This window comes from Myotis myotis, unplaced genomic scaffold (assembly GCF_014108235.1).
Source record: "Myotis myotis isolate mMyoMyo1 unplaced genomic scaffold, mMyoMyo1.p scaffold_m19_p_19, whole genome shotgun sequence".
Taxonomy (NCBI): Eukaryota; Metazoa; Chordata; class Mammalia; order Chiroptera; family Vespertilionidae; genus Myotis; species Myotis myotis.
In genome coordinates this window covers 36,585,454-36,603,792 of record NW_023416323.1, presented here as the reverse complement: position 1 = coordinate 36,603,792, position 18,339 = coordinate 36,585,454, and the positions used below count along the sequence as shown (strand labels likewise).

Below are 18,339 nucleotides of genomic sequence, written 5' to 3'. Positions count from 1 at the left end.
CCATAAGGGACACACTCAGGGTGCAGACTCAGTGAGCACCAAAGCCCCACTGAAGCAAGTCTTGCCCCAGAAGGGTGCTTCAGCACAGAAGTTCTCCCACTGCAGACACAGCTGATTCTCACTGCCAATTGGTCTGGAGGTCAATTCCTCCCAGTGATCCTACAACAATCAAGGCATAACAACAACAAGACTGTGCACAAAGCCCACAAGGGGGTGCACCAAGAGTGTCCAGCTCAGGTAAATGGGGAGGCTGAGCCACTGGGCCCTACAGGACACCTAGCACACAAAACCACTCTACCAACACAGGGGAGCATAAAAAATGCGGAGACAAAGAAACTGGTCACAAATGACAGAAATGGAGGAAAGCAAATGACTGGATATAGAGTTCAAAACCACATTTATAAGGTTTTTCAAGAATTTTATGGAAACGGCCAATAAATTTAGTGAGACCCTGGAGGATATGAAAAAAGACCAACTAGAAATTAAGCATACACTGACTGAAATAAAGAATAATATACAGAGATCCAACAGCAGACAAGAGGATCCCAAGAATCAAGTCAAAGATTTGAAATACGAAGAAACAAAAAATACCCAACTGAAAAAGAAAAAAGAAAAAAGATTCCAAAAATATGAAGATAGTGTAAGGAGCCTCTGGGACAACTTCAAGCGTACCAACATCAGAATTATAGGGGTACCAGAAGAAGAGAGAGGGCAAGATATTAAAAACCTATTTGAAGACATAATGACAGAAAACTTCCCCTACCTGGTGAAAGAAATAGACTTACAAGTCCAGGAAGCACAGAGAACCCCAAACAAAAGGAACCCAAAGAGGACCACACCAAGACACATCATAATTAAAATGCCAAGAGCAAAAGACAAAGAGAGAATCTTAAAAGCAGCAAGAGAAAGACAGTCAGTTACCTACAAGGGAGTACCCATACGACTGTCAGCTGATTTCTCAACAGAAACCATGCAGGCCAGAAGAGAGTGGCAAGAAATATTCAAAGTGATGAATAGCAAAAACCTACAACCAAGATTACTTTATCCAGCAAAGCTATCATTCAGAATAGAAGACCCGATAAAGAGCTTCACAGATAAGAAAAAGCTAAAGGAGTTCATCACCACCAAACCAGCATTATATGAAATGCTGAAAGGTATTCTTTAAGAAGAGGAAGAAGAAAAAGGAACTCTTACCATTTGCCACAGCATGGATGGAACTGGAGAGCGGATAAATACCACATGATCTCACTCATTTGTGGAATATAATGAACAACATAAACTGATGAACAAGGACTGATCCAGAGACGGAGAGGCATTGATTGGACTGTCGGGCCTTGGAGGGAAGGTAGGGGAGGGTGGGGGTAAGGGGGAAAGATCAACCAAAGGACTTATATGCAAGCATATAGGCCTAACCAATGGACACGGACAACGGGGGGGGGGGGGGGACGGGGGGGGGTGAGGGCATAAGCGGGGGGGGGGGGGGGGGGCAACGTGGGGATAAGGACACATATGTAATATCTTAATCAATAAAAAATATATTTTAAAAAAAAAATTTCTACTGATACCTAGCTCTCTTAATATTTTTCTAAATCCTTATCTGGGTGGTATATTGATAAAGCCAAGATTATCTGAGAAATCATGCCTTTAACCCCAGCTCCTAAAGACAGATTTAAAAACAAAAAAAACAAAAAACAAGAACACATATATGGGCATTTTCACATAAACTCAAGAAAAATACAAAATCTAGCCTAACAAATGATGTCAAAGGTGCCAAAAATGTCCAAGAATCTATATAATTATACAGTACTAGATTGTTAAAGTTTAAATTGAAGACATTAACTTCCTACATACATTACAATGATTACAGTTATAGAAATTGGAATAGACTATGTTTAAATATATATATGTGCTCCATACAAATAATGAAACATTTTCGTAGTTGTTAAGCTTGTTAAATATATTAGAACTCTTCAAAATATTCATTCCAGGTTTTCATTGTATTACATGGATGAATACTTCGAGCTATTTTACAAAAAACAGTGCATCTATTCAAAACAGTATAATATACTGAAAAGAACATGAAAACAAATTTTGACAGCAAATATAAAGGGTTACGCCGAACCGGTTTGGCTCAGTGGATAGAGCGTCGGCCTGCGGACTCAAGGGTCCCGGGTTCGATTCCGGTCAAGGGCATGTACCCTGGTTGCGGGCACGTCCCCACTGGGGGGCGTGCAGGAGGCAGCTGATGGATCTCTCTCATCGATGTTTCTGACTTTCTATCCCTCTCCCTTCTTCTCTGTAAAAAATCAATAAAATATATTTTAAAAAATAAATAAATAAATAAAGGGTTACTTCTAACACATAAAACATTAACTTAAGGACAAAAATGTCCAACTTGTAAATAAAAGATGGTAGAACTAAGAGTACTTCTCTCTATTCTAATCTCTCAAATTTTTTAAAAATTCCATTTTCAACAAAACATTCTATTTTAAGAAATGGTCCAGATGAGGTATGACAGATAGCTCATTTTTACCACCTCAAATGACAGACCAAATGCAGACTTCCACTTGGGGCTAATAAATCCAGAAATAAAAATGTTTAGAGACATAATTATGCTTTGTTCAAGAGATGAATCTGGAGCACAAATGAACCTTAAAAAATAGATTGTCCATTTAGAGACACAGATCAATATACAGAAGTTGCAGAATGGCACAGGAGACAGAGCTGAGGGAACAACCAGGTTTAAGCTGCCTCTTTTAATGTCTGTGAGCAAACCAGCTAGCTAAAGGAGAATGCTGAAGAAAAAGAATAAGAGGCACCTATTACCAAATATGAAAACAGAAATTCAGACTAACCCAACACACTTTCCCACATTTAAGTATCCTCAAGACTGTGTGTTGTGTGTGTGTGTGCATATATATATATACATATATACATGTAAACTAGAGGCCCTCGCAGCCCCAGCTTTGTCCAGAAGGTCATTCGGCTGTCTGGTCTAATTGGCATATTATGCTTTTATTATTATAGATAACTGAGCTGGTTTAAAGATGAGCAAAAACAAACACTCAACATGGAACCTATTTGAAGAAACTAAAACAAAGAAATACAAGACAGGTAAAGAACAACATTTCAAATAAACAGAAAGAGTTCAGACATATAGTATTCCATACTCTCAAAGTAATTATAGAACTGTTTTGTTTTTTAAGAGGAAAGTCCTCAAAAAGGTATAACACTGGTTCAAAGATAAGATGACAAGAAAATGAACGCAAACTTGCAGTGTTTAGTAAACATAAGGCAAAAATCTTACAGAAAAGATAATCCCCGAACAATTGATATTCAATCCACAACAGAAGAAATGAAAACTACTAAAAAACTAATGGATCAATAAAACATGGAATACCCACAGAATGGACTAAAAGGAACAAGGTACTGACTGAGTCAGGCTCCAAGATGATGACCCTTGAAAGGAAGCAAAATGAAAGAAGAGACACAGAAGTCCACATTTGGAATGATTCCATTTATATAAAATGTCCAAATCCACAGAAGTAGAAAGTAGGTAAGTGGCTGCCAGGGGCTGGAGTGAAGGGGAAAAGAAGAGCCAACTGCTAATGGATTGAGGTGTTTCTTTTTAGGATGATGAAAACAGTCTGGAGTTAGATGGTGATGGTTGAACAACTATGTGAATCTACTAGAAAATAGTAAATTTTATATTTTAAAAAGGTTGAGTTTTATAGTTTGTGAGGTATATCTCGTTTTTAAATGTAAAAAAAAAGGAATAGATCAACACAAATTAGATATGTAATAATTTTTACCAAAAATAAATCTGTGAATTCCATTAAAAAATGGGATAAGATTATGTATTAAGCTGAAGTCACCTGAAATAAGGGGCAAAAGTTAGATATTTCTCATGCAACATACCCACATAAATTCCCAATTTTCTTTCTAATGAGTAATCATTCCTTTAATGGTACTTGTGTTTACTTACATGCTGTATTTCCTGCTGGCTGGCTCGGTAGTTTTTCTTGGTTAAATTGTCCACCAGGTAGCTGATTTGAGACAAGGCCAGCGAGAGCGAGTCAAGATTCATTGCTGGTTGGGGCGGAAGCAGGCGGCCGAGCCCGGCGCAAAATCACCATTATTCCCCTTTAGTCACCTCAGAGGCAGGTTAATGCTTTCCTTGTAATTAGCCTATATCTGGTGTCGTACAGTGTCGTCAGTTCTTCTTTACCAGGGGTCTTACTCTGTTCTGAAACATGGCACCTGTTTAAAAAAAAAATTCAATTTTTAAATTATATTTAATTATATTTTTATTAGGGGAAAAAATGGTTAAAAACCTTCACCTCTCCATCTTAGTATCTGTAATACTAAGAAAGAAAAAAGTGAATTAAGATGCCTCAACCACTACCAATTTTAAAATCCAAGTTTTAAAATCAGGTGGGGCCAGTATAAAAAGAAAATGCACCTTGACCCTCGCCCCCTCCCCCCCAAAAACTGCTACAAGAAAACATAGGGAAGAAGCTCTTGGACATAATTTTTTGGATATAACACCAAAAGCACAACAAAAGAAAAAAAATCAACAAGTGAGACTAGATCAAATGTAGAGGGTTCTACACAATGAAAGAAACAATGAAAATGGAAAGTCAGCCTATGGAATTGGAGAGAATATTTGCAAACCATGTTTCAGATAAGGGGTTAATCCAAAATTTATAAAGAACTCACACAATGCAATTAAAAAAGCAAACTCAGATTAAATATGGGTGAAGAAACTAAACAGACATTTTTCCAAAAAAGACATCCAATGGCAAACAGGTACATGAAAGGTACTAAACATCACTAAACATCAGAGAAGTGCAAATCAAAACCAGGATGAGATATCAACTCACACCTGTAAGAATGGCTATCAACAAGAGATGTCTTCGGTCTGATTCCTGGTCAAGGGCACATACCTGGGTTGCAGGTTCAATCCCGACCCTAATCATTGTCTGAGCTCTCGCGTGCGTGGTGCGTGCGTGTGTCCATCCCCACCTTCCTTTATCACCCGCCCTCTTCCAACCTCTCTTAAAAAAAAATATCCTCCACTGAGGATTAACAATAAAAGAATCAACCAATGAATGCATCAATAGGTAGTTAGGTGATAAAGGTTGATGTGTGTGTGTGTGTGTGCATGCACCCTTTCGCCTCTCTTTCAAATCAATTCTTTAAAAAACGAATGTATCCCTGGCCAGTTTTTTGGCTCAGTGGTTACAGCATTGTCCCTTGGACCTATGGGGCTTGGGTTTGATTCCCGGTCAAGTGCATGTACCTCAGTTGCAGGTTCAATCCCTAGCCTGGTTGGTGCCCAAGCAGGAGGCAACTAATTGATGATGTGTCTGTCTCTCTCGCTCTCTCTCTCTCTGCCCCCTCTGTTCCCTCCGTACCTCCTCTCCTTCCCTCCCCGCTTCCACTCTAAAAATCAACAAAAAAAATATCCTCACTCCTCAGGTGAGCATTTAAAAAAAAACAACGTATTTAGCCCTTCAAAGCATAAAATCAACATAAACCTAATTATAGAATGTAGCTCAAGTTCATTAAACTTTGAAAAAAAAATTTTTCTTTTAATCCCCACCCGAGGATATTTTCCCATTGATTTTCAGAGAGAGAGGGAAAGACAGAGAAAAATATCCATGTGAGAGAAATACATCAATTGATTGCCTCCTGCACGTGCCCTGACTAGTGTCAGGGAGGAGCCTGTAACCAAGGTACGTGCCCTTGACCAGACTTGAACTCGGGACCCTTCGATCCGAAGGCCAATGCTCTATCCACTGAGCAAAACTGGCTAGGGCTGAAAATATTTTAATTGGAAAATTTTACCATTATCATCCTTCATTTTATCAGGATTATATAAAATGCCCCAAATCATCCTCTACCAGTTTACTCCAGTGTACCATATACACATCATCTGCTAAAGGTAGCCCTCTTATCAGTTCCAACATACCAACCTAACCATATACATTAAATGCTATAAAACACACACACACAAAAGGAAACACTCACCTCAAATGCGTAATAGAATACAGAATTTATTATAATGCTATGCAACTAAGACAACTGTGTATAAGAGTGGGGAAAGAGGCCAGCCGACGTGGCTCAGTGGTTGAACATCCACCTATGAACCAGATTCGATTCTGGTCAAGGGCACATGCCAGGTTGCGGGCTCGATCCCCAGTAGGGGGCATGCAAGAGGCAGCCGATCAATGATTCTCTCATCATTGATGTTTCTCTTTCTCTCCTTTCCTCTCTGAAATTAATAAAAATACTGCTTTTAATAAATAAAAATTTAAAAATATAAAAAATAAAAATAAATAAAAGGATAATTTAAAAAAAAAAGACTCAGACGACATGCTTCTGGGTCAGGGTTTCATAGATAGCAGAGCAGGCTGCCTCGCTGCGATCTATTAAAAGGCAGCCCTGACACAAGGGTTTGTAAAAAAAATTTTTTAAAAAGAATGGGGAGGAGAGAAGACCTATTTAAAATGCTGATTCCCCACCCTATTTGGTTTGGCTCAGTGGATAGAAAAATGTCAGCTTTCGGGCTAAGGGTCCCAGGTTCGGTTCCAGTCAAAAGTATGTACCTCCATTGCAGGCTCTTCCCTGGCCGGGGCATGTGCAGGAGGCAACCAATGGATGAGTTTCTCTCACATCGATATTTCTGTCCCTCTCTCTTCCACTCTGTCTAAAAATCAATGGGCCCAGCTGCCATGGCTCAGTGGTTGAGCATTGACCTGGGAACCTGGAGGTCACAGTTTGATTCCCAGTCCGAGCACATGCCCGTGTTGTGGGCTCCATCCCCAGTGGGAGGAGTGCAGGGGGCAGCCGATCAATGATTCTCTCATCACTGATATTTCTATCTCTCTCTCCCTCTCCCTTCCTCTCTGAAATAAATAAATAAATAAATAAACCGGAGTGGGCCACATGTGAGGACTACCTCCCATTTTTCTTAAAACCAAATAAATAAATATAAAAATCAATGGAAAAATATCCTTGGGTGAGGATTAAAAATAATATTTTTAAAATGCTGATTTCTAAGCACCACCCTACATCAAAAGAATCAAAATCCTGGTGGGAAGTACAGGACATGGTATTTTGAATACACTCTGCCAGTGATTCTTAGTGCATTTTACATATTTTTTCAAAAAATATTTTTATTGATTTGAGAGAAGAATGGAGAGGGAGTTAGAATCATTAATGATGAGAATCATCAATGGGCTGCCTCCTGCATGCCCCTCACCACACACACACACACACACACTTGGGATTAAGGCCGCAACCGGGGCATGTGCCCTGACCAGGAATCAAACCACGAATGACCTCCTGGTTCTTAGGTCAACCCTCAACCAATGAGCCACACCAGACGGACTTAGTGCATTTTAATGTTTAAGAACCACTGACCTGCCCTAGCCGGGTTTGGCTCAGTAGATAGAGCTTGGCCTGCGGATTGAAGGGTCCCAGGTTTGACTCTGGTCAAGGGCACATGCCCAGGGTGCAGGCTCAGTCCCCAGCAGGGGCATGCAGGAGGCAGCCAATTATTGTTCTCTCTTATCACTGATGTTTCTATCTCTCTCTCCCTCTCCCTTCCTCTCTGAAATCAATAAAAAAAACTGTAATAAATAAAATAAAATAAACCCAATGATCTCTGCCTAATACTTACACCCTTATATAATAACAATCCCCTTCCCTTAAGTGTGGGCAGGACCCTTAATACATATGGCTTTGAAAGAAGATAACAGAAAGTCATTCCAAGATTAAGTTGCAAAAGACTGACACTGGCATCTGAGAATTAGAGAAACAATAACATCTTACACCCTGACCAGTTTGGCTCAGTGGATAGAGCATCAGCCTGCAGACTCAAGGGTCCCAGATTCGATTCCAGTCAAGGGCATGTACCTTGGTTGCGGGCACATCCCCAGTGGAGGGGTGCGCAGGAGGCAGCTGATCAATGTTTCTCTCTCATTGATGTTTCTAACTCTCTATCCCTCTCCCTTCCTCTCTGTAAAAAATCATTAAAATATATTTAAAATAATAATAATAATAAACATCTTACAAGAAAGGACAGCAGCACCAACAAAGAACTACCCTGCCCAAACACCAACAGTACCCTTTTTAAGAAAAATGGCTTTTGCATCTACTTTCTGTAGGGTGGGTTCCAAATATGGTTTTCCACAAACTTAACACAAAGCCAAGCACAACTTAGATCTACCAAACGTAAGAGTATATGGCTTGCAGTAACCGGTTTGGCTCAGTGGATAGAGCGTCAGGCCTGCAGACTCAAGGGTCCCAGGTTTGATTCCAGTCAAGGGCATGTACCTTGGTTGTGGGCACATCCCCAATAGGGAGTGTGCAGGAGGCAGCTGATCAATGTTTCTAACTTTCTATCCCTCTCCCTTCCTCTCTGTAAAAAATCAATAAAATATATTTTTTAAAAAAAAGAGTATATGGCTTATGTAAAGTGGCTACCACTTCTCAGAGCAAATTTTAAGCATTACTATTAATTCAATCAAATATTTGTTGAGTGCTGGCTATGTGTCAAATATCGGAGGTACATACATCCCTGCATTCCCACTGTAAGGGAAAAATAGTAATCATAAGAAATTATGAAGCATTTTAGGAGATGCTAATATGAAAAAAGAAAAACTATAAGGTAAAGGTGAACCAAATGTGTGTGGGGGTGGGAAGAGGGGGGTGCTGCAATTTAAGTAGGGTGGTCAGAGTGAGCCTTATTGAAAAGTATAGTATTTGAGCAGACTCGAAGGAACTGACGGTATAGCCATACACACATCTGAGAAAAGAACGTTCCAGGCCCTAGCTGGTTTGGTTCAGTGGATAGAGCGTCGACCTGCACACTGAAAGGTCCCAGGTTCGATTCCGGTCAAGGGCACATGGTGGGGTTGCAGGCTTGATCCCCAGTAGGGGGCATGCAGGAGGCAGCTGATCAATGATTCTCTCTCATCACTGATGTTTCTGTCTCCCTCTCCCTTCCTCTCTGAAATCAATAAAAATATATAAAAGAAAAAAAGAATGTTCCAGGCAGAGGGATTGGTGGTCAGTCACTACTAAGGCTTCCTCATGGCATGTACAAGGAAAAGCAAGCAGGCCAAATTGTAGCCAAAGTAAACTTAGTAGGGGTGGGGGTGGGGGGGAGATTCAGTTGAGGGAAAATAATGCCTGAGGAGGTACAGGGCAGGACTATATCCTGTAGGTGATGAAAGGACTCTGTTTGGCTTTTACTAAAGACAAATGCAGAATCAATGGATGATCTTGAACAGGATGACATGATATTGCTTTTAAAATCACTCTAGACCAGGGGTGGGCAAACTTTTTGACTCGAGGGCCACAATGGGTTCTTAAACTGGACCGGAGGGCCGGAACAAAAGCATGGATGGAGTGTTTGTGTGAACGAATATAAATTCAAAGTAAACATCATAACATAAAAGGGTATGGTCTTTTTTTTTTTTTTTTTTTTTTTTTTAGTTTTATTCATTTCAAACGGGCCGTAGTTTGCCCATGGCTGCTCTAGAGGGTGAACTGTGAATAAACTGTAGGGGAGAGCAAGGGTAGAAATAGGGTAGGCAATAACATGTTAAGAATTAGTCACTGCCAAAACCGGTTTGGCTCAGTGGATGGAGCGTCGGCCTACGGACTGGAGGGTCCCGGGTTCGATTCCAGTCAAGGGCATGTGCCTGGGTTGCGGGCACATCCCCAGTGGGAGATGTGCAGGAGGCAGCTGATTGATGTTTCTCTCTCATCGATGTTTCTGGCTCTTTGTCTCTCTCCCTTCCTCTCTGTGGAAAGTCAATAAAATATATTAAAAAAAAAAAAAGAATTAGTCACTTAGGGAGGTAGGAGGGGCAGGGGGGTCAATCAGGGATAAAACGAGACATATGTAATACTTTAAACTTAAAAAAAAAAAGAATTAGTCACTTAAACCCAAACATAAAATAAAGAACTCTATACGCTATCTATCTATATATATAAAAGCCAAGTGGCCAGAACGACAGAACAACCAGAATGACTGAAACAAACGGTTGCTATGATGCACACTGCAGCAGCCAATCGGCCCCCAACCTCCCGCAGTCCCTACCCCCCCTCCCCCAGCCCAGGCCCTGCCCAGATTGGTCCCCATTGGGATGGGCAGCCAGACCCCACCCGTGCATGAATTCATGCACCGGGCCACTAGTATATACTATTCCAAAACTAGGTTAGTATATTGAAGTTATCACATCAATGTTTTGTGCTTGCGAAAGTACTTGGAAACTTACTGATTGGGAATGACTAAAAATTTAAACTGAAATACAAGTAATTTTTACAGTTTACCTTCAGACAAACAACCTCAACTTCTGTAATCTTTGGTATATTTGTCGTTATGTAAAGGGAAGAGAAAAATCCTTTAAAAATCGATGCCACTGTCCTGGCCTGTGTGGCTCAATTAGTTGAACGCCATCCCGTGCACTGAAGGTTTGCTAATTAGATGCCTGGTCAGGGCACATACCCATGTTTTGAGCTTGATCTCTGATGGGGGGCGTGCAACAGGCAGTTGATTGATTTTTGATGTTTCACTCTCATACTGACCTCTCTTTCTCTCTCTCTCTCTCTCTCAAAATCAATAAAAAAATTTTTTAAAAAAATCTATGGCATAAGAGTCGATATATACATGGTACACTTGCCTCTCCATTATCCAACTAAAGAATAAAAGCATTAAGTATGAATAATCCAAATCATGGGCATCCCAAACTTACGTATTCCTGGACTTAGAAAAGCCTAGTGTAAAAACATGTGGTTGTGGGTTTTTTTTTTTAACCCAGCTGGCAAGGGATAAGAAAATACTCAAGGGTAAAATGGCCAACAGGTAGTCAATCAGTTTGAAATGAAAGCTTTGCCAATAATAAAAAATGGATCAAGAGTTGATCCATTATGTCACTAGAGGCCCGATGCATGAAATTCATGGAAGAGTAGGCCTGCCTTCCCCCAGCCTCAGGCACCCGGGGTTCCCTCACAGAGGGAGGCCCTGCCAGTCGTGGCCTGAGCCTCCCCCTCTTTCGAGCAATCGTAGATCCCCAACTGATCACCCCACCGGCCAGTAGCCTGAGCCTCCCTCTGCAGGGCGATCATGGGGCTATGGCTGGGCCCCCAACCAATCGCATTGCACCCGCCCTGGCTGGCCTAGCGCCAGTGGGTGTCACAGCGTGGTCCCGGATGGTCATTCCACTGTTCAGCCGTTCAGTCGATTTGCATATTACGCTTTTATTATATAGGATGTAGGATATAGGATATAGGATGTCACTTTAAACAAGCAATTTTACTTAACGCAATGAAACTTTATACTAACTTTTTAAAAACATTTAATGTTCTTATTGATATTAGAGAAAGGGAGAGGGATAGAGAGGTAGAAACACCAATGCCAGAGAAACATTGATCAACTGCCTCCTGCCCCTCCCCTACTGGGGATTCAGCCCGCAACCAGGGCACGCACCCTGACCAGAATCGAATTCTTGATTCGTGGGTCCACACTCAATGACTGAGCCACACTGGATGGACAATACTAACTTTTAAAGAACACTGAATAGCCTGTGTGAATATTTTCTGAATTTTATAAGAATTAATCCAACCCATACATCAGCATAGTACAAAATATTGTTCATGTTAGCAAATAAATCCCTTATTTTTAAAAAGGGAAAAAGTGCCGAAACCGGTTTGGCTCAGTGGATAGAGCGTCGGCCGGCGGACTGAAAGGTCCCAGGTTCGATTCCGGTCAAGGGCATGTACCTTGGTTGCGGGCACATCCCCAGTGGGGAGTGTGCAGGAGGCAGCTGATCGATGTTTCTCTCTCATCGATGTTTCTGACTCTCTATCTCGCTCCCTTCCTCTCTGTAAAAATCAATAAAATATATTAAAAAAAAAAAAAAAAAAAAAAAAAAAAAGGGAAAAAGTGAAGAGAGCCAGAAAGCATGCTTATCAAGTTCCTGGTCTGAAATCTGAATATTCAGAAAAAGGGTCCCAGTAGTATTTGCAAAATTATAAAGCTGTGCAGTATATAATATACTTAAGACTAAAAGATAATAATGGGGAGTATACTTAAGCTACTTTAAAGATAACTACACCAGCCCTAACTGTTTGGCTCAATGGATAGAACATTGGCCTTGGGAACTGAGGGGTCCCGGGTTCGATTTCAGTCAAGGGCAGACTCGATCCACGGTGGGGGGAGTGCAGGAGGCAGCCAATCAATTATTCTCTCTCATCATTGATGTTTCTCTCTCTCCCTCTCACTTCCTTTCTGAAATTAATAAAAATGTATTTTTTAAAAATACCTATGCCAAAAGAAAACTTAAATTATGTCAAAATTCAATTTATAGTGCTGAAGAACATTTTAAAACTTAAGTCCCTCCATCCAGTGCACATCTCTCAACAGAAGTGCTACAAGTTTTATTACACTGAAGATAAGTAATGACCATTCACAATAATTATAACAGAAAAGACCATCTTGTTGTTGTTTTTTTTTGGGGGGGGGGGTGAGGGTGGAGGTAAAAGAATGAACAGAGGGGATAAATGGTGATAGAAAAAAATAATTTTTATTTTTAAAGACCATCTTTTTGTCAGGGTAGAGTTTTATACTGTCACAATGTAGAAATGAAAAAATCAAATCTTCTATCTTGTCCTCCAAAAAATTGCTAGGAAAAAAACCTGCATTTTCTTTGGTCACAACTAAGAAAATTTTGTCCAACAAAAACACTGGGAGTATTTTGCAAGGTGTTTGTCAAGTCATTATGCTGTACATCTAAAACTTATATAGTGCTGTATGTGAATTATATTTTAACTGGAGGCCTGGTGCACGAAATTCAAGCACAGGTGCAGTCCCTAGACCTGGCCAGCAATCGAAGCGCGAGTGTCTGCCATGGAAGGGCAAGTCCCTGCTGATCTCCGGGCCCTGGGCAGCACCTGGGCCTCCACACACCCCCCTCCACCTGAGTCATGGAGCCCAAGTCCCCACGCAGTGATGCAGGACGCAGCACAGGCCTCTGGCCGCCCAGCAGCGCCATACAAAGCCGGGCAGGCAGCGCGCTCTCTCCCAGCCGGCTTCACAGACCTGCTCCTGCACAAACCCACAGGGAGCTGGACCGACCCCTGCTGTCCCAGCAGCTGCAGCTGCGGCCTGGCTCAACCGGAAGAGGCTGTGCAGGGGAAGATGCCATGGGCTCCTCACGGGTGCCCGGCACCTGAGCACAGGGGACTTCCCCAGCATGTGAGCCCTGCCATCCCTGAAGAGGGTAGCAGAGGGGGTGAAAGTGAGCTCAGTGGACACCCTGCATTCTCACCACACCTCCGAACCCATCACCCCCGCCCCCAGGTAGCCGGCGAGAGGTCCCAGCACGTTGCTGCGCCCACCATGTTCCATGCCACCCCCTGGTGGTCAGTGCACATCATAGCGAGTGGTCAAACTCCAGGTTGAATGACCGCCCAAGGGGACAATTTGCATATTAGGCTTTTATTATATAGGATAATATGGGGGGGGGGACCCCCACATTGGGAGTAAAGAAAAACATCTCCCTAGGTAATTCAAGAAATTTCTTGAATTGGCATTAATTCAAGAAATGTGTAAACATTAATTCTGTAGAACTATTCATGGAGATAGTCATGATGTTCTTTTTTTAAAATATATTTTTATTGATTTCAGAGAGGAAGGGAGAGGTAGAGAGAGACAGAACCGGGCATGTGCCCTGACTAGGAATCGAATTGTGACCTCCCCTCCTGGTTCATAGGTCGACACAACCACTGAGCCACGCTGGTGGGGCAGTCATGATGTTCTTAAAAATTAAATCCACTAAAGTAAAGTGAATCCTGAACTACAATATTGACCTCAAGAGATTTTTATTGCATGATGAACTTTGTCTTTAAAAAAAAAAAAAAGTGGTTGACCACATTGCTTATTCTCACTTTTTTGGTGAATGATCCAATTTATAGATCTTTCTTTTCCTCGTATTGAATTCAAGCAGTGTGGTAGACAGAATGAACATTAGAGCTCGAGTAGAAAATCTGATCTAACCTTAAACGAAGGAAGTCCACCTCACTTTCCTGGACTTCAGTTTCCTAAAGGATGATACACTAATTTTGTATGACTAGCTTTCAAAGTGTAACCATTTAAAGACGTCAACACAATTATAAATATGTAGCTCCAAGAAAAAAAGTCTGTGCTCTCAAAGAACAAAATTCAGGGTGTACTCTTTTCCAGGAATGCCATTGAGTGAACAAATGAAGAATCATTCAGTTACCATTCAGGGCAATGGGATATGTGTTTGGGGGAAAGGACAACTCCTTACCCCCCATAAAATGAGACAGAGAACTTAAAAGGCAATATATGGTACAGCTAAGTAAAACTGGCCAAGAAGAATATAAGAAATCAATTTTGCTTAACATCAGAGAAAATATTTAAGCACACTTGAGTTTGAGCTCCTATGATGGATAATGTTTTGGTATGTACAAACACTGACATTCCAGTTAAAAGAGGCAAAGATGTACTTGGAAACCACTGTAACAGTCTTGATACAGCATAAAATAGCAACAGGTAGGAAGGAATCAACACTTATACAGCTCCTGGCCAAGGTACTTGAAGGACTTTTGAGCAGAGGCTGGCTATTTTCAAACCAATGATTTAGGTGGCAATTTGGCAGTAAAGAACTGTATTCCTGGAATCATTCACAATTAAGATGCATTCACATATTACTTATATAATAAAAAAAAAACCAATACACAAATGATGGGGAAAAGATACCAGAGATTAGTTAGGAAGCTATTGCAACAAAGACAAAGGGTATGAAACAAAGAAGTAACTATTCTTATGATGGGTCTACATCAAATTTAAAAGTAACTGCATTTCTAAACTAGGAACTATAAATAAGTGACAAACTTGCAAATTATCTAAAAGGGAAACTGTTGAGCTCTTAACATGAAGCTTAATAACAGTAACATGGTGTGTTTCAAAATATGCTTTTATTCCACTTAGTTCATATAATTAGCCCAACATCTCAAAAAAGCCCTCTCATTCAACATTTCAGGAATTTCCTTCTAAATGCTAGAACAAAATTAATCAAGACATGTTATCCTGGAGGTTTATGCTAACCTTTCCAGTCTTAAAGACAGAAATGCATTTCTTAAATCTACACTCCCAAAGGCTGCATTTCCTTCAATCTCAAGACAGGGTTTCAGATAAAGTCTGCACCTCTAATTACTGACTTCTCAAACAATGCTTTTTAATGAACAATGTCTTTTATTTGCTTCAGCTACATTCTTACAAATGTATGAGTAAAAAGTACATTGAAATAAACTATTGTGTACCTATAGGGCACAAAGGGTTTTGAGCCCATGTTAGCTTTGAAACATGGTTCTTAAAAATTGTGCACAGAAAAGGAACTGCAGGACTTTTCTATATACAGTAGAAGGTCTTAAAAAAGACTCAGTGGGATGCCATTTTGAAACTGCACAGCAGGAAGTTCAGTTTGATCAAAGGACCATTTAAAAAATGCTTTGGCTAATATTTTTTTATAATGACTAGAAAGTTAGCTTTCGGGTGTTTTGTTTTTTATAAAAGAATAAATATACTACATTCATAAAAGATAGCATTTCAAAATGGCAGGCTACAATTTTTGTTAATTCAAGAATCATAAACTTCTTACAAAAATTAATGACTTGAAATATTTGAGCATTTAATTAGAATTATTGCGGACAAATTCCCTTCAATGGCATTGAGTGACAAAGGTTTGTTACCTTGTGGAATAAAGGGAAATAAAGACTCAAATTCATAAATTTAAGCTGGTTAAAAAGAAAGCTTTTCGTAACTAGACCAGCATCTCACCAAAAACATACTCTGAAAGAGCAACAGGAATAATTGGTCTTTGAGCATGTTTTGAAGAGCTAACCAAGCACTTCCTCTTCTGTTCTCACAGGCTTTTTGTTTTGCTTTGCTTTTTAATGACTTAACCCAAAGTTATGAGGATGTCACAGTACTCAGCCTGGCAAGATACACGTTTAAAACCCCAGTAGAAATTTAGAGACTAGAAGTAAAGAAACTAAGCCAGGAATCCATTGAATGAGTTAGAGCCAACAGCACTTCAGTTCTGTTCCACCTGTGGCCAAACCCTGCCCCCCTAAAACTTCCAAGTTACAATCTTAGGCAAGAAAGGGATATCTGTGCAGTTATTAATGGTCAAGTTTTGTGCCTTGGTTCTAAACTTAAGTTTCCACTCAAGGACTTGGGAACCACACTTGTTGAAAAGTGACAAACTCTCCAAACGATTTTTACTAAATTCCAATTTAGTCAGAGCACAACTAGATGCCTTAAACTGTATGTACCAGCAGCCCATTTCCTCTTTACACAAGGTAACAATCTGCAGCGTCCTAAGACATTATTACTTAACCTGTTACCATCTACCTTATTAACAGCTAAAATACCAGGCCGCCAATCTTTGAAGGGAATGTCAACTTGGGCCACACATCACTAACATATTAAAACCCAAACATCGCTAACGAAAACAGAAAACAAGTTTCTTCTTAATCTGTGTGACCTACCTCCTAACTTTTTACTTGTCCTCCCATTTTTTTTCACCCTTATTCCCATCAAATGGATTGTCATAAAGGCAATGTTCAGAATTCCCCCCCAACACACGCAAAAAAAAACAAAACACACACACACACACACACACACACAAAACAACACTCACATTACATTCACTTCATTTTTGACTGTTAAAACAAATCCCGCCAAGACGATCCATTTACAGAGACATAAGGAGGGAGGGAGATTAAGTACTGTTACTCAACTTTCGGGGAGAAAACTGACTTTTTTTAGCAGCGTCCTGAGAAACGTGACGATGAATGGGAGTGACTTCGAAGGCAAAAGTTTACTTCTCAGAGTTTGTCTTAGGCACCGTCTCCAACCCCAGGATCAAGCATGTCCCTTTTCTGACCTGCACAGCTCACTGCTAGAGGGGGCATAACTATGAGGGTGAACGCTTCAGAGGGGGGCGGTCCTAGGAGGGGGTGTAAAAAAAAAAAGGACTATTTCCATTTGCAATTTCCCAATGTTGTGTTTGGCCTGCAGGAACCCCCTCCTAGACCTGCCGTTGATCCCTCGCCGGCACCGAGGCCTCCGAGGGCTCGGCTCACTCGGGGGACCCTTCCCACGGCCGAGCACACCCGCCACGACCGCACAGACACTGGGCTCGGGGGGTGGCGGCCGACCGCGGGGCCGAGTGCGAGCGCCCGGGCCCGCGAGCGGAACAAAACCCGCGGCGAGAAGTAACGAGGAAGTGCTCGCTGCCGCCCGCCCGCCCCTCCCACCGGCGGGCCCCCGAAAACACCCGGGTTTGACAACGTGCCGGGGGCGCGGGACGGGGGAAGAACCGAGGACCCGCAACTCCCCGCAACCACGTCCCCCTCGCCCCAGGAGCTAGGCCTCGGGGGCCACTCGCCCGCCGCTCGCCCCCGGGAGCCCGGGGAGGAAAAGGCAGTTGGGAGCAGCTCGTGGAGTCACAGGAGGGGGCAGCCCGCGCGAAGCCAGGCCCAGCCGCCGGGATGAGCACCCCCGCCGCCCTCGGGGGGTCTCCAGGCCCCGAGCCGGGGGGCCACCCGGGCTCACCCCGCGCTCTGCCCTCCGCGTCGTGGGGCCCCGACCCCGGCCTTTGCGAGCCGACGAGGGGCCCGGAAGCTCCGCGAGCCGTGTGTGGGGGGAGAGAGTCCGCCCGCGGCCGCCTCGCCACTTCCCCGTCCCGACTGCCCCTCACTCGGCGGGGCTCCGGCAAACGCTCCCCCTGGCCCCGTCGGGACCACCCCCGGCGCCTCAGCCGCCGGCACCCGCGCTCCGCGGCTGTCACCGCCCGCCGGCCCCGGCCCCCGGCCCCGCTCACCTCAAGCGGCTCCGGCGACGCTGGACACAGGAAACTCCTGGGTCCCCGACTCCGGCTCTCCTCGACCCCCCTCTTCGGTTAACTCCGCTTGTTTCTCGACAAAATGGCGCCGGAGGTCGCGCGCTCACGTCGCGGCCTTTCCCCTCCCCGTTCTCATTTCATCATTCGCTGCCCGCTCGCGGAGGGACGGTCCCGGCAGCGGCCAATGAGTGCAGCCCGGCCGGGGCCCTCACCCAATCACCGCCGGGTGCCCGCGGGTTTCAACCAATCCCACACTATCCCTGGCCGAAGTCAAGGAAGAAACCAGGCTCCTGCTAGCAACGACCAATCCGGGCGCCGACTCCGCGGGCTAGGGCCAATGGCCGCTCGCCAGTCCCCAGGGACCGAGTCGGAGCCTTCGCGCCTGCGC

At 42.8% G+C, this 18,339-nt stretch overlaps 1 protein-coding gene across 12 annotated transcripts in view; it reads right to left on the bottom strand.

Annotated features, from left to right (window-relative positions):
• Positions 1–18,097, bottom strand: part of CNOT1 (CCR4-NOT transcription complex subunit 1) — a 77,844-nt gene extending 59,747 nt beyond the window's left edge. For 7 of the 12 annotated variants that reach the window (XM_036345503.1, XM_036345502.1, XM_036345498.1 and 4 more), the window contains exons 1-2: positions 17,931–18,095; positions 3,986–4,260 (exon numbers count right to left, since the gene is read on the bottom strand). In XM_036345503.1, the coding sequence (XP_036201396.1) occupies positions 3,986–4,087 (102 nt within the window). In that variant the 5' untranslated portion in view covers positions 4,088–4,260; positions 17,931–18,095. Of the gene's footprint in view, positions 1–3,985; positions 4,261–17,930 lie in introns of all 12 variants that reach the window. The other 5 variants (XR_004973590.1, XM_036345505.1, XM_036345496.1 and 2 more) reach the window with 3 other exon arrangements.
• Positions 18,098–18,339: the final 242 nt, after the last annotated feature.